Source organism: Daphnia carinata, chromosome 1, assembly GCF_022539665.2.
Source record: "Daphnia carinata strain CSIRO-1 chromosome 1, CSIRO_AGI_Dcar_HiC_V3, whole genome shotgun sequence".
Taxonomy (NCBI): Eukaryota; Metazoa; Arthropoda; class Branchiopoda; order Diplostraca; family Daphniidae; genus Daphnia; species Daphnia carinata.
The window spans coordinates 6,665,534-6,686,888 of NC_081331.1; the positions used below are offsets into that span (position 1 = coordinate 6,665,534).

At 41.1% G+C, this 21,355-nt stretch overlaps 6 protein-coding genes across 7 annotated transcripts in view; 5 read left to right on the plus strand and 1 right to left on the minus strand.

The window, feature by feature from the left end:
* Window positions 1–5,750, plus strand: part of LOC130691219 (IQ motif and SEC7 domain-containing protein 1-like) — a 9,272-nt gene extending 3,522 nt beyond the window's left edge. Inside the window, exons 3-5 of the mRNA XM_057514129.2 lie at window positions 937–2,804; window positions 3,007–3,417; window positions 3,581–5,750. Coding sequence (XP_057370112.1) covers window positions 937–2,804; window positions 3,007–3,417; window positions 3,581–4,443 — 3,142 coding nt within the window. The 3' untranslated portion in view covers window positions 4,444–5,750. The remainder of the gene's footprint in view (window positions 1–936; window positions 2,805–3,006; window positions 3,418–3,580) is intronic.
* Window positions 5,751–9,409: 3,659 nt separating this feature from the next.
* Window positions 9,410–11,700, plus strand: LOC130691224 (cell cycle control protein 50A-like). Its single transcript, XM_057514134.2, has 8 exons — window positions 9,410–9,648; window positions 9,739–9,872; window positions 9,932–10,069; window positions 10,131–10,338; window positions 10,406–10,531; window positions 10,601–10,822; window positions 10,932–11,097; window positions 11,281–11,700. Exons 1-8 carry the CDS (start codon window positions 9,597–9,599, stop codon window positions 11,324–11,326), a joined length of 1,092 nt encoding a protein of 363 aa, XP_057370117.1. The 5' UTR covers window positions 9,410–9,596; the 3' UTR covers window positions 11,327–11,700.
* A 606-nt stretch (window positions 11,701–12,306) lies between these two features.
* LOC130691226 (tRNA-splicing endonuclease subunit Sen34-like) lies at window positions 12,307–13,378 on the plus strand. Of its 2 annotated transcripts, none has more exons than XM_057514137.2 (3): window positions 12,307–12,452; window positions 12,529–12,942; window positions 13,024–13,378. In XM_057514137.2, the coding sequence occupies exons 1-3, from the start codon at window positions 12,392–12,394 to the stop codon at window positions 13,350–13,352; spliced, it is 804 nt and encodes a 267-aa protein (XP_057370120.1). In that variant the 5' UTR covers window positions 12,307–12,391; the 3' UTR covers window positions 13,353–13,378. The 2 variants fall into 2 exon arrangements, with proteins under 2 accessions (XP_057370120.1, XP_057370121.1); XM_057514138.2 differs by having other exon boundaries at window positions 12,539–12,942.
* Window positions 13,295–14,091, minus strand: LOC130691228 (multifunctional methyltransferase subunit TRM112-like protein). The gene is made up of 4 exons (XM_057514140.2): window positions 13,921–14,091; window positions 13,759–13,860; window positions 13,601–13,693; window positions 13,295–13,510 (listed from the first exon to the last, which is right to left on the minus strand). Exons 1-4 carry the CDS (start codon window positions 13,996–13,998, stop codon window positions 13,409–13,411), a joined length of 375 nt encoding a protein of 124 aa, XP_057370123.1. The 5' UTR covers window positions 13,999–14,091; the 3' UTR covers window positions 13,295–13,408.
* Window positions 14,092–14,253: 162 nt separating this feature from the next.
* LOC130691227 (large ribosomal subunit protein uL30-like) lies at window positions 14,254–16,034 on the plus strand. Its single transcript, XM_057514139.1, has 7 exons — window positions 14,254–14,368; window positions 14,622–14,754; window positions 14,815–14,990; window positions 15,047–15,137; window positions 15,305–15,461; window positions 15,543–15,640; window positions 15,865–16,034. Exons 1-7 carry the CDS (start codon window positions 14,352–14,354, stop codon window positions 15,973–15,975), a joined length of 783 nt encoding a protein of 260 aa, XP_057370122.1. The 5' UTR covers window positions 14,254–14,351; the 3' UTR covers window positions 15,976–16,034.
* Window positions 16,035–16,346: 312 nt separating this feature from the next.
* On the plus strand, window positions 16,347–17,183 carry LOC130691211 (NF-kappa-B inhibitor-interacting Ras-like protein 2). The gene is made up of 2 exons (XM_057514117.2): window positions 16,347–16,490; window positions 16,572–17,183. Exons 1-2 carry the CDS (start codon window positions 16,392–16,394, stop codon window positions 17,049–17,051), a joined length of 579 nt encoding a protein of 192 aa, XP_057370100.1. The 5' UTR covers window positions 16,347–16,391; the 3' UTR covers window positions 17,052–17,183.
* The last annotated feature ends 4,172 nt before the right edge of the window (window positions 17,184–21,355 follow it).

Consider the following 21,355-nt stretch of genomic DNA (forward strand, 5'->3'; position numbering starts at 1 on the left):
TCTAACAAGCACCCGGGGTATGTCCGTTGCGGGACGTCGACTATGACCGTCACGCTAGAGCCTCGTTTTCTAATTTTTTTTTTTTTTTTATTTTTTACTGTGGGGGGGGGGGATAGAAAAAAATAAAATAAAAATAAAGCCGCCCAGGAAATGCTTCCCTCTTTGCCCTGTTCTACCTACAACCTCATTTTTTTTTTTTTTTTTGAAACTTGAAAAATAGAAATCATAATAATAACACGCGAAGGGAAAGGGGGGAAACAGGAACCAAATGGTCCGGAACTTGTTTTTTTTTTTGTTGGTGTTATTTTGTAACGGGGTCGTTGCTTCGTGATGGCTTCTCTTATGTTTTTTTTTTTTTTTTTTTGTTGTTGTTGTTTTTATTATTATCATTTTTATCTTTACTCTTTTTTTTTGTTTTTTGGCTGGCGCCGTGGAACGGAGGTAGTTGATCCAATTAGGATTAAAGTTCTTCCCTTTTAGTTTTTGCAGTTGCTCCATCGCAGTTGTCCCAACATTGCATCACGAACGTTTGTGCAACTGGGGCAATAGAGAACAACAAAAGTTTTTCTTTTTCTCGATTACTTCTAAAAAAAAACAAAAAAAAAACAGCAAATTAAAACGATGTCGTGGATGATCGTCAAATAAATCAAACGGGCCAGGGCGAGTGCTGTTGCCACACGCGAGCGCCTGTGTTACGTCACGCCGTTTCCCACTATCGTTTCACCTTGGAGCGTAATGAGTTGTGACGATGCGCTATTTTCGCTACTTTTTTTTTACGACTTGAAAAAAAAAAAAAAAAAAAAAAAATCTAATAATCAAATTTTGAACACGCGAACCCCCCCCCCCCCCCCCCCCCCCCCCCGAAAAAAATTGCCTGAACGCCTTGGCTTCTATGTCAATTTTTTAACCGAATTTCTTCGGTCCGTGTTGTTACAGGTACGAAATGTCACAAGACCTACTGGATAAGCAGATTGAACTGTTGGAACGGAAGTACGGCGGTCGGGGACGGGCCAATAATGCGGCGCGCATCATTCAGCGAGCCTTCCGTCACTATTCGATGCGACGGAAATTCGCCACCATCACGGCGATGGCCAAAGCGGACCAGAGGCGACTCAGCCGCCGACTTCACAGTGAGCTGGTCGATTCGGCCTGGTCGTGCCCGAGCAACGGCCACGACGCCTCCAACGATCCTATGTCATCTGCTTCGATGGCAGCCGCCGCCTCATCGGCAATGACGTCGACGGCGGCCGATGATTCGGTGGCGCGGGCCGAATACGTGATCCGTACCAATTTCGCCGCTCTGGTTCGCGAACTGAACGAAGAAGGCGTGCGCAGTTCCAGCCGTTCGGTGGCAGCTGCCCGGCATCACCAGCAGCAGCAGCAGCAGGTGCGGATGTCCCCCCAACATCATCAGCACTTCTACCACCACCATCATCATCATCACCAGCATTTCTACCATCATCAGCACAGTCATCATCAGAATCATTCGAGCGCCGGTCATGCGTATCAGTATCAGCACTCGTTCGACTTGAGCCAGTACCATCACGCTCATTTCCAGGGAGCCAGTTCGCCTCCGCCGTCGGCCGTGCTGACCAATGGTGTTGCCGCTGCTGGCCCAGTTCCGTCAGTGAGTCACTCGCCGTACGGCAGCCACCACCATCACCACCACCATCATAACCATCATCAACAACAACAACAACAACAACAACAACACCACCACAACCACAGCAGCCACAACAACAATAGCAACAATAACCACAGTCAGGGTCAGCAGCAGCAGCTGGCCAATGCGCAGCAGCACGGAGAATTCCGGCGTAGCGACAGCAAGTCGTCGACGGGGCCGGCCAGCGCCAGCAAGCGGGTGCCGCCCGAAGTGCCGCGGCGCACCAGCTCGGCCTTGTCGACGAAATCGCCGCTGGCGCCGGCCTCTCAAGGCTCCCTGGCGCACGACTCGCACCATCCGAGGCAGCAGCCGCAGCAGCGCTCGCAGACGCCCGGATTGCCGGATGGCGCTCGCCCTTACCCGCCCACGGTCGAACTGGCGGCGTCCTCCGCCGCCGCCGGTTCGAGTGAAAGGCGGACGTCCAACCTGTCGGCGGAGCACAGCACCAGCGAGGACTCGTTGGAAGGCGCCGGCTACAGCAACATTTTCTGGAGCGAGAATGGCGGGACGGGCCATCATAATCACGCGGCCACGTCGGCGTCGTCTCACGCCCACTCGTCGCCCGTGCCTTTCCCCACGGCGCCGTACGATCGGCTCAATGCCGGTCCGACGCCGCAGGCCGTCGCCACACCGGCCTCGGCTGCGTCTAGCCAACCGACGACTCCGGCCCAGGCCAAAGTGCTGGAGAGCATCCGCAAGCGTCAGTACCGCGTCGGCCTCAATCTCTTCAATAAGAAGCCGGAGCGAGGCGTCGCCTATTTAACGCAAAAGGGATTCCTCGAAGCCAGTCCGCGGGCCGTGGCGAAATTCTTCATCTCGCGCAAGGGCGTCAGCAAGCAGATGATTGGCGAGTACCTGGGCAATTTGCAGAATCCCTTCAATATGGCGGCCCTGGATTTCTTCATCGAGGAACTCGATTTCGCCGGTCTGGACATTGACGTCGCCCTCAGACGCTTCCAGACGTATTTCCGTATGCCGGGCGAAGCCCAAAAAATTGAAAGATTAATGGAAGTCTTTGGCCAGCGTTACTGCCAGTGCAACCCGCAAGTCGTCGCCCGCCTACGTAATCCCGACACGGTCTTTATCCTCGCCTTTGCCGTCATCATGCTCAACACTGACCTCCACACTCCCAGCATTAAAGGTAAACACGCCCACCTTTCAATTTGTTTCTTCTTTTTTTTTTTTTTTTTTTCCCATTTGAAATTTGATGTGGACGAAGTTGAAGGGGGGGGGGGGGGGGGGGAGCGACCAAGGCCAACAAAAAAATGAATTTTGTTTTTCATTTTTTATTTATTTTATTTATTTATTTTTTTTATTTTTTTATTTTTTTATTTTTGCCTCAGCCGATAAGCGGATGAAGTTGGAGGATTTTATCAAGAACTTGAGAGGGATCGATGACGGTGCCAATGTCGACCAGGACGTGCTGGTCGGCATCTATGAACGGGTGAAAGCGACCGAGTTCAAACCGGGCGCCGATCATGTGACTCAGGTGCTGAAAGTGCAACAGAGCATCGTCGGCAAGAAACCCAATTTAGTGCTACCTCATCGGCGGCTCGTCTGCTACTGTCGCCTCTACGAAGTGGCCGACGCCGGACGACGGGAGCGCCCAGGCCTCCACCAGCGCGAAGTCTTTCTCTTCAACGACATCCTCGTCGTCACGAAAATCTTTAGCAAAAAGAAGAACGGCGTCACCTATTCGTTCCGCCAGAGTTTCCAATTGGCCGGCCTCAACGTGTCCTACTTTGAATCCCATCGTGAGTCAACTTTTTTTTTTTTTTTTTTTTTTTCTGTCCAGTCACACACCGGGTCCGGTTGGTTGAAACTGGGGTTTTAATTTTTTTTTTTTTTTTTTTTTTTTTTTTTATGTATTACCTTGTGGTTTATTTTATATTTTTCCTGTTCTAAATTGTGTATTAGATTACCCGTTTGGAATACGGTTATCGCAACGGGTGGACGGGCGCACGCTCATCATGTTTAATGCCCGTAACGACCATGACCGCGCTAAATTTTGCGAGGATCTTCGTGAGGCCATTTTGGAAATGGACGAGATGGAGAATTTACGCATCGAAGGCGAACTGGACAAGCAGCGATCGGCGGCCAGGATCAGCCGAGCGCCGACGACGCCGACCTCGCACCAGCCGCCGACTGCGACTTTGCTGGCGGCCAACGGCGTGGGCGGTGCCAACACGTCGCTCTTGGCATCGGGCAGGGACAATCGGGACAGCGGAGTGGCCGACATGGATCACAACGGCTCCGTCACGACGCTGGAAGAGACTTGCACGCCCATCGCGCGGCGGACGAGTAACGGCGTCGGCCACCAGCGTTCGGTGGTCATCCGGGACGCGACCGGCCGCAGCGAAGCGACGCTGAAGCGGACGACGTTGAGCAACTCGTTGCTGGACATTCACGATCCGGCCGAGCGCTATCAGCGCCGGGGCAGCGTCGGCTCGCTCGACTCTGGCATGTCCATTTCGTTCCAGTCGTCGACGACCAACAGCACGATGAGCCGCGATTCGTCGCCCAAGAATCTGCAGCATCAGCAACCGCCCGTCTCTGCCGCCACGGGCAAAGTTCGAGGACTCCAGCACCAGTCTTCCTTCTTGGGAAACATCTTCCACAAGGCGCGCGAGCGCAAAAATTCTCGCGGATCCGATTGCGCCAACGCTGCAGCGGCACCAACCGCCGTCAATGTCAACGTGACGGTCGTGACTGGAACGCCGGCCAAACAGCCACCGCCTGCCAACGGCAGTTATCCGACGCCTCACTGCACCGACGTCTAAATTTTTTTTTATTTTTTGGTTTTTTTTTTTTTTCTTGAAAGAAACGGACGGAATCATCAGCTGTTCCTCATCTTGTTTTCTTCTCTTCACGCTGTCTGTCCTGTTCCTTGTGAAAGGCTTTTTGTCATCATCATCATCATCATCATCATCAATTTTTTTTTTCTTATTATATTTTCTTCTTCCTTCTTCTTCTTTCAAAAGCAAAAAAAAAAAACAAAAACAAAAATTATGTTGTAGATTAAAGAATTACGCTGTTTCTTTCAGTTTGTTCAATCCTCCTTTTCTTTTTCTTACTCTCTTTATTCGAGCCAACAAACAAAAGAAATGCTTTATCCGATGAATTCCTGCCCCTCCGAAAAAAAAAAAAAAACCCTCCCCGACATCCCAGCAGCGGCTTCTTGTCACAAAAGATTGCTCGGCATGTTTTTGTTTTGTTTTTTTTTTGCGTCGGAACTAGTCACAACGGGGAGAGAGAGCGAGAGAGAGAGAGACAGAGAGCGCAAACGGGGCGAAAGAAAAACCAAACAAAAAAAACAAAACAAAACAAAATCAAATGTTAACCAAAAGATGATGTAAACCACATAACATACACACACACACGCAGACAAGCCTAACCTGATGATGATGGAAACATTTCTTTCTTTCTTTACATGTTTTTAAAAATAATTTTTGGTTTTCCTCCTCTTCTTTTCTTTTCTGTGTGTGTGTGTATCTCTCTTGTTCTAGACCGTCTAGTCGCTCCTACCCCGACATCCTCGATTGCATGATTAACAAACAAAAAAAAAAAAAATTTATAATTCAGCTAGTGATTTAACCCACACACACACATATATATATATATATTATCACAATTCTATTCTATGTAAAACAAAAACAATTTCGCATAAGCTATAACGTTGGTAAAGAAAAAAAAAAAAAATGAATTGAACGAATACCAGGAAACGATGCATTTCTTCTCGGCCGGAGTTCCAAAATATTGTATTTAAATGAAAAAAAAAAAAAAATAATAATAATAATATGAAAAGACATCAGCCATTTTCTTCATATGCGTCATGATGTATCCGTTTTGTGTGTGCAACCTTTTTTTTTTTTTTTTTTTCATTTCTATTTTTCTATCTTTCATTCTTCTTTTTTTTTTTTTTTTTTTTTTTTTTTTTCTACGTGTACATTTGCGAGAGGAGGTCGAATCTTGTGTTTGTTTTCCTCCGTTTTCGCTCATCTTCTTCCTCGCTCGGTTGGATTTTGTCACTTTCTCTTTCCCATGCATCGTCAGCCTGAGGAAGAAAATACGAAACGATACCTTTCTCTTTGTTTGATCATTATTATTTTATTTTATTTTAGTTATTTATTTTTTTTTTTTTTTGTTTCTTTTTCGTGCTATCAACCTCTACTACACTATACATGGAATAAAGTACAACAAATAACTATTTACTATCAACTAGCTTCAAACAATGACTGTGACTTGTTTCAATATGGAAAACAAAGAAAAATTCGAATGATATCATTTTTCTTTTTCATTCAGATTTCTAATGAACGATCGGCTCACGCCAACGCCCTGGCGTCCATCGTTTGGAACTTCTTCTTTTTTTTTTTTTTTTTTTTTTTTTTTTTTTTGCTGCTGATGCGTTCCTCTTCTTTTTAATTTATGTATATTTCCCACTCCTCTGTCTATTCCTCTTTATCCGTTGGGGACGCAGTGCCGCAACGCCGTCATCTCCCGTTCTATCCTTTGTGTGTGTGCGTGTGTGTGTGTTCGTTGTGTCGTGCGTGTGTGTGTGTGTGTGTGTCCGCGCGTTGGGGTTTATTTAGTCTCCCGTGTAAAACCCCCCTCTCCCCCTTCTTCCGTTCGCCATTTGTTTTTTGTTTTTTTTTTCGACCCCCCCCCCCCCTATCGATTTTTCTTGTTTTATATCCGTCATTTCAATCCTTATTTCCTTCCTTCATTTCTTTTTGTACCATTATGTGGTCGAGTTCGATTAATATATATATACATATTATAATTATTTCTTTTTCTCTACGTGTATCCTGAAGGCCATTGGAAAATATTGCGGGATTATTTTTATTTGCTTCTTCTTCTTTTTCTTCTTCTTTTTTTCCCACAATTTATTTTCAAACACCAACGCAAAAGAACAAAAAAAACAAAAAAAAAAAAAAAAAAAACAAAGCGATACAAATAGACATTCGCAACGTGCCGGCACCTATGTTTTTTTTTTGTTTTTTTTTATTATTATTTTAAATATCGACGTGACTATTAAGACCCAACGGGACTGTCACGCTGTTCGGTCCAATGAGCAGTTAGCGATGCAGCGTCGGTTTTCCTATTGTGCGTGATGCGTCTTTTTTCTTTCCTTAACACTCCTGGGTATTTTTTTTTTTTTTTTTTAATTATTATTATAGTTTTAACTACTTTTTTTATTATCATTAAACGCGCGAGAGAGGCTATTGAATAAAATGCGGAACCGTTAAACAATTTTTTTTATGAAACAAAAAAAAAAAAAGAACAAAAGAATTGCGAAGCGCGTGATGCCTGGGTATTGGGTTGCAATGGGGCGTGTAGACCGGAAAGGTGAACGAATGTCGGTACAAAGAGAAAGAAAAAAAAAAAGGGGCAAAACAAAAAAAAACAAAAAAAAAAAAAAAATCTAGTCAGGATTATATACTGAACGGGTCACACGTGACACAATAACAAACGGGAACTCGGCTGATTACATCCGCCCAAATGCCCTACTTTGTTTTCTTCTTTTTCTTTTTTTGTTTCTTATTAGATTAAATCTTGATTGTTCGTACCGCGGAATTGAAGACGAAAGATAGCGGGCGGTTTCCCATTTTTTTTTTTTTTTTTTTTTTAGGTGGGGAAATGTAAAGCGACAAGGGGCGAAGGAGAAAGAGAGAGAAGGAAGCAAAACAAAACAAAAAAAAAAAAAACTTGTTGGGTGTGCGCATCCGGATCGATCGATACATCCGTTGGTGGAAGCAGAAAAGAGGAAGGATTGAAGGCAAGAGAAACTGTAAACAAAAGGCAAAAGAAGGGTGGTTGATATGTGCCAACGTTCTGATTGTGTTCTCTTCTCTCGTGTGTGTTATATCTCTATATCCGGTCCACCGACCTCTTTTTTTTCGCTATTCCGTCCGCACTTGGCTACGAAAAAAGGGGCTTCTCTTTTCAACTTTATTTTATTTTTTATACCTTCCTCTTTTTACTCGACGGTCGACGCCATCAATCAACATCACAATGGGAGACGAGAATATGGAGCCAAAGCCTTAAAAAAAAAAACCAAAAAAAAAAAAAAAAAAAAGGAGAATAAAACGCATTTTTGCTGTTTCATTTCACAGAAATGAAAGGATCAAAACAAGAAAATTTGCCTACGGCGAGAGAAAACGGAACGAGAATTGATCGCGCTACCATTCACAGAGACATACGTATACATTACATAATTTGATCGAAAAAACCAATTGGATCGGGCAAAAAAAAAAAAAAAAAAAAAAAAATCTTTCAAAAGGATTTATTTATACCACAACACAAATACGTTGAACGTATAAATATCCATCTAGCCCTTTCTTTTCCCATTCCTTTTTTTTTTTTTTTTTTTTTTTTTTAACCGCTTTGATTAGCCACGTTAGAATAGGGACTATATCATAGCGGAGCCATAATCGACCGAGCGTGTGATTCGAATCAACCGCCAATGGTACCTCCATTCAAATAAAAAATACACAGATAAGGCTGGGAGGATAAGTTTGTCGTTTGGGTGAGGAAGCGGCGATATTATTAAACATGATTTTTCTTTTTCTATTTTCCCCTCCTTTACCAGCGGAGAGAATTAGAGAAATAAGAAGCAAAAAAAAAAAAAAAAAAAAAAAAAAATTATATTTATAGATATAGATATAAATAAATATAGTGGAAATAGAATGAAGAAAGGATAAAAAAAAAAAAAAAGAGAGAGATATAAAAAGAAATGAAATATGAAAATAAAGGAGAGAGAGAGAGAGAGAGAGAGAGAGACAAGGAAAAAAAAACCTCAACGGTTTTTGGTGGCGTGTTTTTGAGGAAAAAAAAAAGCTCCTGCTTACCGATGACCTGGAACTGGAATTTACCGGTGTCAGCTAGATCATCCTTCGAGGTATTTGAAAAATATCATGTTGGCGTAACAACCAACAAGGGTCATATAGCAACAAAAGAGATGTGGCATTAAGTGCAGCCACTTTTATTTTCTGTGCAGAATTCCAGCCATCAGGCGGACCGTCTGAATTCATTCGGCTTTCAGGAGGGAAAACACGACCGACCTGAATCCACTAACACAAGCAAAATCCGACGCAACCTTTTTCTGTTATTTCTTGCGGGGATCCACTTTGAAAAACCGGTTTTCTTTTTTGTGTGTGTGTGTGTGTGTGTGTGTTGTATTCAAACTGCTGTATAATCGAACTCACCTCGAATGTAAAGCCGACGGGCAAAGTGTGCTCTAATTGCAAACGATATTTGATATCCTCGTGATATGTGATCTTATTCTCTTCATTTTTCAAACTCCTCCAGCTATTTAGAAACGAAAAAAAAAAGAATAGAAATTCAATCCCTAAATTGTGTGGCCATCATTAGTCAAATGAATGGTAAATGTTATTTTTTTTTTTAGAGTGGGATTGCTCTTTGAATGACGAAATTGCTTGCATTAGCAATGAAGGCAAAGAGTCCGACAACACAGTACGCCCTTTGACGGTTGATTAGTTGGAGGAATATTCAAGTCACGTGCACGTATATATTTTAATAACTTAATATGCAACAGTGAATGCCGCTTTGCGAGCGTGAATAAGAAGTCGATATTCAGGCTTTAATTTTTTTGTATAAACAATGTCAGAAAAAAGAAAATTTTTGTATATGTTCACTTGAAACCAAAAGATGGCGTCAGAAGGATTGATTAATGGGTTTTGCAAGAAATGGTCACCATAGAGACACGGCGCTGTTGTATTGTGTGTACATATACACAAATAAAGGAAAAATTCGGGACTAGCGAGACCAACAGTCAAACACACCTTCTATTTTCCTCCCGATAAAGAAGTGTTGCAACCTGTACTAGTGACTGTGACTCTCACTCGTTACGTCGCTTCTTTAAACAACGGTGGGCTTAAAAGAAGTATAGCTTTTCTGTTAAGTAATAAAAGCAATGACAGACCCTGGAAATTCGCAGCCGTCTTCAGTATCCCGAAAGCCGTCAAGTGAGAAGTTATATATTGTATAGCATTTTACAAAAAAATTCTGTATATTGGTTTATGAGCACTGGAAGGTAATGTTACATTCCATTTCAGATAGTGCTTTTAAACAGCAACGATTGCCAGCTTGGCAGCCCATCTTAACTGCTGGGACAGTTCTGCCTACTTTCTTCATCATAGGTGTTGCTTTCATACCAATTGGTATCGGCTTGCTTCATTTCTCAAATAACGTAAGTAACCTTTAAATTGTTTCATTCAGTCAAAGTGTTACACTTATTAATGATTTTAGGTAAAAGAGTTTGTCTATGACTACACAGACTGCATTAGCCAAGAAGACACAAACCAAACATGCGCAACAATTCTGGAATCAGATATTACTAAAAGCTGCACCTGTATTCTGCCAGTTAATTTGACTGAAACATATGATGTAAAGTTTGCCTGTGTAGGATGCGCTTTAAAGTTATAACTCTGAAGTTTGTGCACACCAGGGAGATGTATACATCTACTATGGCTTGAGTAATTTTTACCAAAATCATCGACGCTATGTCAAGTCAAGAGATGATCACCAACTGCTGGGTGTACTGGGTCCTGTCTCCAATGAGTGTGATCCATTTGCCCGCTATCCAGATCCCAACAACCCAGCTATCACGAAACAAGTGGTTCCTTGTGGTGCTATAGCCAATAGCATTTTTAATGGTATTCCCAATAATTTAGTATCTGCAGATACAAACTGGTCTAATGTTTGAATTGATCTCTTTACTAGATACGTTGAAGCTGCATAGAGAAGATGGTCAACCTGTTCCCGTTCTGAACACAGGCATTGCTTGGCCTTCTGACAAACAAATGAAATTCAGGAACCCACCAAATAGCAACACCAACTTGAGTGAAGGTAGCCCATCGTTGCAGTGTTTCACCTGTTGTTAAATTTATTACCATTCCATTCCCTTCATTGCAACAGTGTACAAGGATTACATCAAACCCCAAAATTGGAGAAAAAACATCTGGGAACTAGACCCTTCCAATCCTGAAAATAATGGCTTGCAGAACGAAGATTTAATTGTTTGGATGAGAACGGCTGCGTTACCGACATTCCGTAAGTTGTATCGTCGTCTAAACCGCACTGCCGAAGGTTACAATTCCGGACTTAAAGCTGGCAACTACGTTCTCACTGTAGAATATAGTAAGTATGCTCACGCTTAGGATCTCATAAATTGTATTGTTCTTTCGTGTGCTCAGTGCTTCACGCGAGATTGAACAAAGCGTAATTTCTTGAAATATTTTTATATTAGATTATCCAGTGAAATCCTTTGCCGGTAGTAAGCGAATCATAATTTCGACAACTTCGTTGCTTGGTGGCAAAAACCCTTTCCTCGGCATCGGTTACATTGTGGTGGGTTGCATCGTTCTTCTCCTCGGCATCGTTTTTCTCATCATTCACATAAAGTGTGGTAAAAGGTACGAACGTGTGCTACGCTTTAAAACTTTGATTTTACTGTCGTTGTCTGTATATCACTCTTTGCGTGCTAAACTGGTACGTAGTGAAGGATGCAGAGAATGCTCAGTGACATTTTAGAACATTAGTGTCTCTCGAACCGTGTCGAATTGTCATAATGGTGTTCGTCTATTTTCGTTTTTCAGTACTAGTGAAATGACCAACGTTACTCCCCGCTCGCCGTACCAATGAAATACGTCAGATGCAAGGAAGAGAATTTCTCTAATGGCTATCACCTTGAAATGGGGACTACTGAAACTGGGGCAATCGCAGCGTTTTCCCTGCTAGTCTTAATTTTGTTTGTGGCTGATTTAAACATTGTTTGTGTACCTTTTTCTTCTAGCTGTAACGATACGTCTTTAACTTCATTCACCTACAAACCATTTTTGCACAACCTGCAGTTTTGACGGAAATAACCAGATAAGAAAAATAACCAGAAACCCAGTCTCTGGAAATAATTAAAGAGAACGATCATATCCGTAGGTTATGTGCGTCTTACCTTTCCGGCGAAAACATAAGTTTCGGTTTCTGTATTTATGTATCTTTAATAAAATGTTAAATTCAAAGTTTTGTTTCTTGCATCCAAGGATTGGCCAGCAAGAGCTTTTTCGGAAAGTTGTTCGCGAAGAATAATAAATCGTTGTTCATTGTTTGTACAGGGATAACTGACATTGGCTGTTTGGTGGATAAGTGTTATTTTTAGACTTTCTTCCTTCAGTATTAGTAACCATTCCAGCATTTTCGAAAAAAACTTTTTGGCACATTCAGAATACAATGTCTACGGCTCTTGTCGTTCATTTAATGGATAACTAAGCTTATCTTTGCGATACCTCGCGAAAAGAACAGAAGAAAGAGTAATTTGATTGAAAGATCTTTTTCATACGAATGAGGCCGAATAGGTTAAAAATTATTCTTTTGAGCCCCCATCACTATACATATCATTTAAAGAATACCTGAAAGTAATCCTATTTTCTGGTTTCATTTCATTTACCGTTTTAATTATTGGTATTGGATGGGGTGGTAACAAACCAATCCAAGATCAAAATAATGTGTCAATTTGCCAAAAAAATCGTCTTATTGCCTAGTGCTCGTCCGCGAGTAACAACTTCCACGTTAGAGGGCTCCTCGTAGTCTTCGATTTCCTCGATGATTTCCACGTTCCAGTAACATGAATCACGCCTCTTCGTCAACCAGTAAGCAACTGCAATAGTTTTATATTACAACCGGCAATATTAAGTCATTTGTTATTTTTGTGAAATGAATAATATGATTGAGCTATGCTACTGCAACGGATCTGTTTTGGTCTGGAATGTAGAAGGTGATAATAAATTTGCTACACTTATTATTTCAAAGTATATTGCATGCATTCAAATCACGCTTTCTTTAATACAAAGATGCTCACAGGTTACGGTCCGAACACAGAATAGTGGGAAATTTTATTGGTTGCTTACCTTCTTTACCAAGACAGGATCAGATGCTAGGTTTACCAATGGAATTAATGACAGAAGAGGTTTTCCATCTAGCTACAAGAGGAATAGTGAACATTGTTGAATACAAACAACTGTACCATCCCGCTGAAGAACATCTTAAGCAGAAAACAGAAAATATGCTTAAAGCTAGCTTTTCTGAGCAGCAAGTAATCTTCAAGGAGGAACGGATCAAGCAGCTAATGTTAATGGCAGATAAAATTATTGAGGGGAAGAGAAGAAAAACAAATGGCATTATAGATGAGGAATTGGTACTGCAAGAAGAAATAAGAAAAATACCTGAAATGTCTGAAGATTTGATGATGGTTCAAATTTTTACAAGTAAACATTGCTTGCAAGCATGTTCTCGACAAACATTTGATCAACAAATATTTTATAGAATCTTGGTTTCTATTGTTACAGGACCTTTCTGGACATGTCGAGGAGAAGCTGCAGAGTATAGTATCAGTCTGACTCTTAGGTGCAGGGTTTTCAGTGATTTGTGGGAGAAGGGTTATTACATAACAGCTGGTGAGAAATTTGGTGGTGATTTCTTGGTCTATCCAGGAGACCCATTTAAATTTCATTCACATTATATAGCTGTGTGTGTTGATGAAAATCAATTGCTGACTCCTTATTTCCTTATTCAGAAAGGTCGTTTGGGAACAAATGTAAAGAAAACAGTATTGCTGTGTACTGTGAATGAGGATGGTGAAATAATGTATCAATCTTTGAATTGGAATGGAAAATGAGCTGAATTACAAGGAATGAAAAGACATGTTTGAATTTTTTATTTTCAGTTTTCAATTTATACTTCATCTTCATTTGCCAACATGTTAGGAATTCCATCTGTGACAGGGAATTTTCTTCCAGTTTCTGGACACACCAAATCTCCATTTATGACTTCAATCTAAATAACAAATAAAAAAAAAAGAGCAGAATAAAATACTAATCCCTAGGAGACTATTATTATTTTTGTTTTTAGAAAATCAATATCTACCTCCATTAGGAAGTGATGAGCCTTTTTCAAGAATTCTTCATTGTTTTCATAATCTTCCACGACAGCAGGGGGTAAATCATCTAAATGCCCCAGCTGGAAAGTGAAAAAGTTATATATTACAAAGTGCAAAAAGGAAACTGATGAACATTTTTCTTTACATTTTCTGCAGCTTTGCAAAGAGCTGGCCAATCCACTTTTTGAATCATGCGAGAAATGAACTCAGGGTTGAATTCAACTTCATTTACTTTAACTTCTTTGGCCTGTATGTGACACCATCAAAACATTAGAAATTTATGGTTACAAGCAAAAATCTTACTTACAACAATTCCTAGTGGATAGCCAACGGTTACACCTTTTAAACATTTAGAAGTTAATATGTTGTGGGTTAAAAGCTTCATCTTTAATGTGTTAAATTCTAGCGATATTGACAGTGGTGCAGACCGAACCCACGTGTATTCCAAAACAAGCGGCTGCTGCCGCTTCTCGCCGACTCACTTTCCATCTGCAAATAAAAGGTGATTATGTGGTTTTTTATATGAACACCAACTTCCGATTTTCGTTCACATAATTTAAATCGAAAAAAATATATACGTTTTACTAAAGCAATAAATAATTCTGTTCTTTATTACTATTTCACCAAACACTGTTTTGAAATTTGGCAAACAAGCAACGCAAAAAAATTTGTACTGGCAACGTTCTAGTCTTGCTGGTTAGTGTCTTTTCTTTTTATTGGTCTTGTCTCTGCCTAAACATGTCAGCCGCTACAGGGTAAGTTGAATATTTTCATCTCGAAAAATCTAATTCATCGACCAATGCTTGTCGAAACCAAGAGTTGTTTTGCAAAGCTAGTTATGTAAAATACCCGATTCGTCCCAGTGTATGTTGTTTTATGGTGCGAAATTGACTTGTAACAAGTTCCAGTTAAGTCGGATGTGACGAGTGTTGTTGCAGAGTAGTAGACATGTGCGGAATGCCATCTTATTGGACCAGCTGCTGATCGTTCTTAATTTGTTTGAATTAGGAAAGTCCCGGCCAAGGTGGTCCCACCGCCACAACCATCTAAATCTAAGTTGCCAGCTGTTCCCGAATCCCTGTTGAAGCGCAGGAAGAAGCAAAAGGCCGAACGCACCAAGAGGCTTGAACAAGCCTTAAACGTAAGTGCCTGGTACTTTAGTGATATTACAGGTCCACTAACTACATTTCCCCGATTACAGTACCTTAAGGCTCGTCGTGCCAGGCGTGTTGAGATCTTCAAACGTGCCGAGAAATACATCAAAGAGTACAGGACCAAGGAGAGGGATGAAATCAGGCTAGCCCGTCAAGCCAAGAAGGAAGGAAACTTCTATGTTCCAGCTGAGTCCAAGTTGGCCTTTGTCATCCGTATCCGAGGGTAATTTGTTTTAAGTTGTTTTCCAAGACTTGTACTAAAAGTTTATAATCCCTTAGTGTCAACCAAGTCGCCCCTAAAGTCCGCAAGACTCTGCAGTTGCTCAGGCTCCGACAGATCAACAATGGTGTTTTTGTCAAGCTTAACAAGGTAAAATTAAATACCTAATCATTCCTGTTAATTGTATATGATGACCCACAATGTTTGAAGCACAATGAAACAAAATCCATACTGTTCACCTTGGAGATCTGAAGCAATTGTTATTAAAAAGTGCATTGGTGTTGAACATCTGAAATTAAAACCCTGAACTTTTGTAGGCTACCTTGAACATGTTGCGCATTTGCGAGCCCTACATCACTTGGGGCTACCCCAATCTGAAGAGCGTTCGCGACTTGATCTACAAACGTGGTTTCGCCAAGGCACGCGGTCGTCGCATTCCTCTTACCAGCAACGATATCATCGAACGAAAGCTTGGTTAGTGTTATATTTTGGTCGTAGTCGTAAACTGGCTGCTGGAATAACTCGAACGGGAATACTGAAATACTTCATTTTTAGGCGCTGGAAACATTATCTGTATGGAAGATTTGGTCCACACGATCTTCACCGTCGGAGGCCACTTCAAACACGCCTCCAACTTCCTTTGGCCATTCAAGGTATTTGCATACTTGCGTTATTTCAGTTGTGACAGTTTAAATAGTTTAAGTGGCGTTACCTATTGTATCGTGCACGTTTTATTGTCAAAGAATATTGATCGTAGTATATCCTTCGCCTTGTCTCAATAGACCTGGGGAGTGGAAAGCTGCGCAACAGTTTAAAAATACTTTGTTTAATGCATTGAATTTAGTACTTGATTTTAAAACGTAATTTTGTTTCGCAGTTGAACACACCAACTGGTGGCTGGCGCAAGAAGACAACCCATTACGTCGAGGGTGGTGATTTCGGCAACCGCGAAGAGAAGATCAACGAACTCCTCCGCCGAATGATTTAAATGCTAGATAATGGTGTCCCTTGGTCATGGCATGTGTAATACAAACGTCGTGACTCGAATATCGGTTTTCATATTATTATACGTTAGTATCTGACGTTCTGTTCCAACCGAAACAAGGAAACAGAAGTCCTTCGTAGGAAACCGTGATTAAGAATCACTTACGTACTCGGTACATACCTGTTCTGATGTGAAATCGTGATCATAACGCGCCGAACGAAAGGCGGAAGGCAGTACTAGTAGGTGCACGGTCCTAATTGTGAAACCATCTCGTAGATGGCGCAGTTGCATCGAGGCTTGATGTGTTGCTGTGGTTACGAGTAGGCAAGCAATTGTTTTTATTACAAGTTTCGTCCTTGTGATTGAGATTTACGAGAAAGGGAGAGACGGTCGTACAATTGTGTTTAGCTTATTAGGAGATGGTGAGAATCAATAAAGTCCTGCTCTGTGGAGCCAAACAGATAGGGAAGTCTGCAATTCTAGAACAACTGATTTACGGACACGTCACTAGAGATTCGGTACATGCACAGCACCATTGCTAAACAGCAAATGCTCAATGATCCTTTAATTAAATAAATAAATTGTTTCTTATATTGTAGATTTTTCACCCTACAATAGAAGATACATATGAATGTCATGTTGACACAGATAGAGGAGTGAAGGAGCTTATCCGATTCTATGACCTGGGTGGAATCACTTCCAAAAACAAAGAAATTCCGCGCCACTACTTTAATGTTGCAGATGCCTATATCCTAGTGTATGGTATCAATAGCCATGAGTCTTTCCTCATCATGGACTCTTTGAAAAAAGAAATCGACAGGAACAAGGAGAAGAAAGATGCAGTAATGATTGTCTTGGGAAACAAGCTGGATTTGGTAGAAGAAAGACAAGTGGATTATTCTCAGGCCTCTTTATGGGCTGCAAAGGAACGTGTTAGACTGTTTGAGATCTCAGTTTTTGACCAGCAAACATTGATAGAACCATTTGTGTATCTTTCTTCGAAATTGAATCCACCCCCACAAAAATCTACTTTTCCTCAGTTAAGCATGGGCATGGGAAGAAGCAAAATCAAAGATTGAATCCCACTATTAAACTTGTTATTGTGTTATTTTCCTGTTATGTTTTCAGTATTATAAAAACTTTCCTATTTGTCATATGAAATCTCAGTTTCGTCTTTGGATAAAAAAAATACGACGTGCATACTCCGTCGTGTACAAAATGAATTAGTACGCCAATTGAAACACACAAAAAACCTCGTTCCTCTTCTTTGTTGCTGCAAAGAAATTGTTTGTGATACACACAGTGTAAATATATAGCCCATCATGCATGATCTTAAAAAATAATATACACAGTCTCTGAACTGCTGTGCTTGTTGGATTATTTGTCTTCTTAAAATGCGGATCGAAACAACATTCGTTATAAATATATACTGTATTTTAAAACCAGCTGGTTCCGGCTGCCATACGCTGGATTATGAAAAGAATAACAGCGGATGCCACAAAAAGCGGAAAAAACAACATGATATATGAAAAAAAAATAATAATAATATGTATAGAAAAAGGAATGATTATACATTGTTGATACTGCTCACTACGTGTATAATTCCTCGTCGACTGTGAAACAAAATAAGCGACAGCGCCGCACTACATGATGACAGCGGGAAGGAAGGCAGAAGACGGCGTGCAGACTTAATAATCACTTTGCTATTCAAACACGGATATAAGGACGGGAAAATGAACAGACTAACGTATACAGACTTCAACAATCTCAGCTACTCCTGATTACAAAAGCATCACGTACGCCGTCCATGTTGAGAGTGCAACGAAATAAATGAAAAAAAAAAAAATCATAAAACATATTTAAACACAGACAAAATTTTGGAAAAAATAAAAAAAAATAATTGGAGGAAGAGGAGTAATGCATTTTTGGCGCGCCCGGCGACGCCGCTCTCATTCCACGCCGCGGCACTTTTTCCGGGCCAGTTGACGACCAGCATCCGAGCAGAGAGGACGCGCCGTTTTATACATCACTCATCCCCTCATTTTCATCTCGTCTCTAAAAGTTCGACGTGGATACGACCATTTTGCAGACCTGCCATCACTTCGACTTCAGTTTTTATTTGTTGGTTCGTTTTGTGCCTGGCATTTCTGCAGCCTCGTTGACCGGTAAGTCTTGTTTTCTGCACGCCTCTTATTATTGTAGTTATGGTGTTTGGAAATTCTTGCGATTGTTTACATCATGTGCTGTACAAAATGTGCGGCCCTAGCCGAGATGACGTAGACGAAGCAAAAACAAGAAAGAGGGGAAAAGAAAAAGAAAGAAACTGGGAGAGCGTGTACAGCAGCAGGTTGGCTGTCTGCTGGTTGTCGAGGGTTAAAAGTCGTTCGTCACGTGGTCAAGCGAATGTTAGCAGTCGCCGGCTGATGCGTATACCAGTCATTTGTTTGCCATTTTGTCATTTTTTTTCTTTTGAAATCAAACCAAACATTTTGTCTTAATCGTTTTCAAACAGGAAAAACAAAACACAAGTTCCTTTTTTACGTGTTGTTGTTGTTTTGTGTTTTTTTTCTCATTTTTGCATGGCTACCATGTTGCAAAAGAACATGCAAGTTTTGCCTCTGGCAGAATGATACACTTAGGCGTTCCGGTCTGGTAGTGATGTCAGAGACCTCGCGGTCCCGCGAGTAGATTAGGCCTTTTGTATTATGCAGTCGGAAAAATAATAACAAAAGTGGATGTGCGTGTGTGTGTGTGTGTGTGTGCTCTGGATATTTTATATTGCCTTCTCAAGTCTAGTGGTATTATCTAGTAATAAAAAAGAAAAAAGCGGCAAGAAAACTGTTACCAGGGCACATGAACAGACAAATAGACAGGCCAGAAAGGAAGAAAAACACAAATAATGATGCCCTCACTTATTCTTTCAATAATTCTACAACGTATTTATATCCAAAACAAAAAAAATTGTTAAATTGACGAACTGTCAGACAATTAACGTTCGATTTGTTGGAATGAATTTTTCTTAAAAAAAAACAAACACAGAAATTACAAATGCACTCGTAGTAGATGGGAGCGTTCATTAAAAATGAAACTAATTTCCCGGTACTATTCACGCGAGTCACGCACAATTCATGTAGCACCGGAGACCCATGGTCTTGCCCAATTTTTTCTTTCTCGTCACTGTACACACACACACACAGACGCATAAATGGCAATTTCATTTGCATCGCCCGTTGGCCCTGCAAAATGTAATCCTACCTTTCTCGCGTCATCGTCTATTTTTTATTTTTCTCGCAACCTCTCTCTGCTCTTTGGCGTCTGCCGCGCTTCATCCGCGTTCGCACCAATCACGCGTCTATCAACGCAACGACAGAACCTTAACGTCATTTCCTGTCGTCCACTCCTCCCGCTGGCTGTTGTAGCGCTTTGAATTCACGTTTTTCCTCCCCCCTTCTTTCTAGGTTGTATTGCTTTTTTTTTCTTGCTCCCTTTCATGCCTCAACAACCAGTTAGTTAGGGCGTCCAGCTCTGTTCTTCTTCTTTAAAAAAAAAAAAAACCCACCCATTTTACTCGGCCGCCCCTACTACTATAGACGGTAAGGCAGTGGTACATCATGAATCTCATTATGCCGCAGCGTTAATAATGCATCTTGAACTGCGTGTGTGTGTGTGTGTGTGTGTGCAACTATATAGCCGCGAGACAGACATGTAAGAACGCGGGAGAGAAAGGCAAAAGGATTGGGGGGAACTGAAAATCGTCAATAATTCAATTGGATTCTCTCGTTCTCCATTGCCTGCTGCTCCCCTTTTGGTACTGTACGCGTTTCAGTTATTGATACATGTATATGTATGCATTTGCTGCAGCGCAAGACTACATCTAGACAGCGACATGCATCTAGAAAATAGATGTAGTTGTACATCGTCCGTTGTTTGATATTAGATATGCGAATTCGGAGAGATTGATAATGAAAATGGTCCAACTCAAGAAGCAGAAGCAAGGAGGCTCCCAACATTCCTTTCATTATTAATCAACAATGCTCATACATAATGCCTAATCGATGAATTATGGAGACACGCTCTTACATTTATGTATGTCTGTACGTGGCGCCGCCAGTATCTGAATATATGTGCAAACTCGCTGCTTTTAAGTCTATAAGAACGCCCTGTCCCATTTGGCCTCGTAAAGAAAACGTTCAATTTGCACCGTCGTTTTGACAGCGTTTACTAACCTTGAGAGAGAAAGCTTGATAGTCTTTTACCCACGTTTGATTGAAGTAACCTCCAGATTACAAGACAATTTGTTTACATAATTCTTTTTGATCAAGAAATATTGAGACAAATTGCTATCAACTCCATCAGAAAAGATAAGCCTTCGCATTAAACATTTGATCTCTGAGCAGATGATTGACTTATTGCAGTGTAACAGCTGTTGGCTGACGTTACAATTTAGCGGCAATAGCCTCGCTTTTTGTTTTCCTTTTTTTTTTTTTTTTTTACTTTTCTTGTTTATGTGGTTGACTCGTACCGGCTAACCTGTTGCCGAATGCGTAGCAGAAGCGCGTGACACGAGACCTCTTGCCACAGTTCCGGTTGGGTCCAAGAACAAAGTACAAAACTTATTTGGAATGCAATGGCCGTCTTTACCCCCTTTTTTGTCTCCAGTTATTAAACACATTCTCCTTTGAATTTTTACGCTAGCCCTTCCGACTTCCAAATGAACACAAGAGGCTGTTTGTACCAATCACAAACGACATTCGTCAACTATGTCGTCATTTTTATTTTCCTTCTTCAACTTTAAAATAAGAAATTTTTTTTTTTTTTGATAGTTTGAAAAATTTTAAATAGCGTAAAAAAAAGGAGTAAGTTGCGCGCACGCTCCCCCTGCGTTTCGTGTTATCTATTTACATTTGTTATTCGAGTGCGCTTTGTGTTGCATCAGTATTGATTGCTGTGTCGCGCGGGAGGGGCCTCGGGTGCTTTTCCTAACTCGTTCCGTGTTTCCATGTTACATATCTAATATTTCGTATGCATTTATATATATATATATATATATATGTGTGTGTAGCTCTTCTGGATGTATAGTGCTCACACACACACATATATATATATACAATAAAAAGGGCCAGACGAGATATATAATATGAATGTATGTAGAGAGACTCAGTTGATAGGGTGGGGTTGGGCGCCACCGGGATGCCCGTGACGCGCTATGACAAAATATGACAAGAGGAAGGAAATGGAGTATCTTTTTTTTTTTTTTGTATGTGTTGTTGTTGATAACCCTCCCACCGCCAGTGGGGGGGGTGGTCTTTGACTACACCCGTTTGATATTCTATGCTACACACATAATATTATTCGATATAGAAAAAGAAAAGTCGTACTGGGT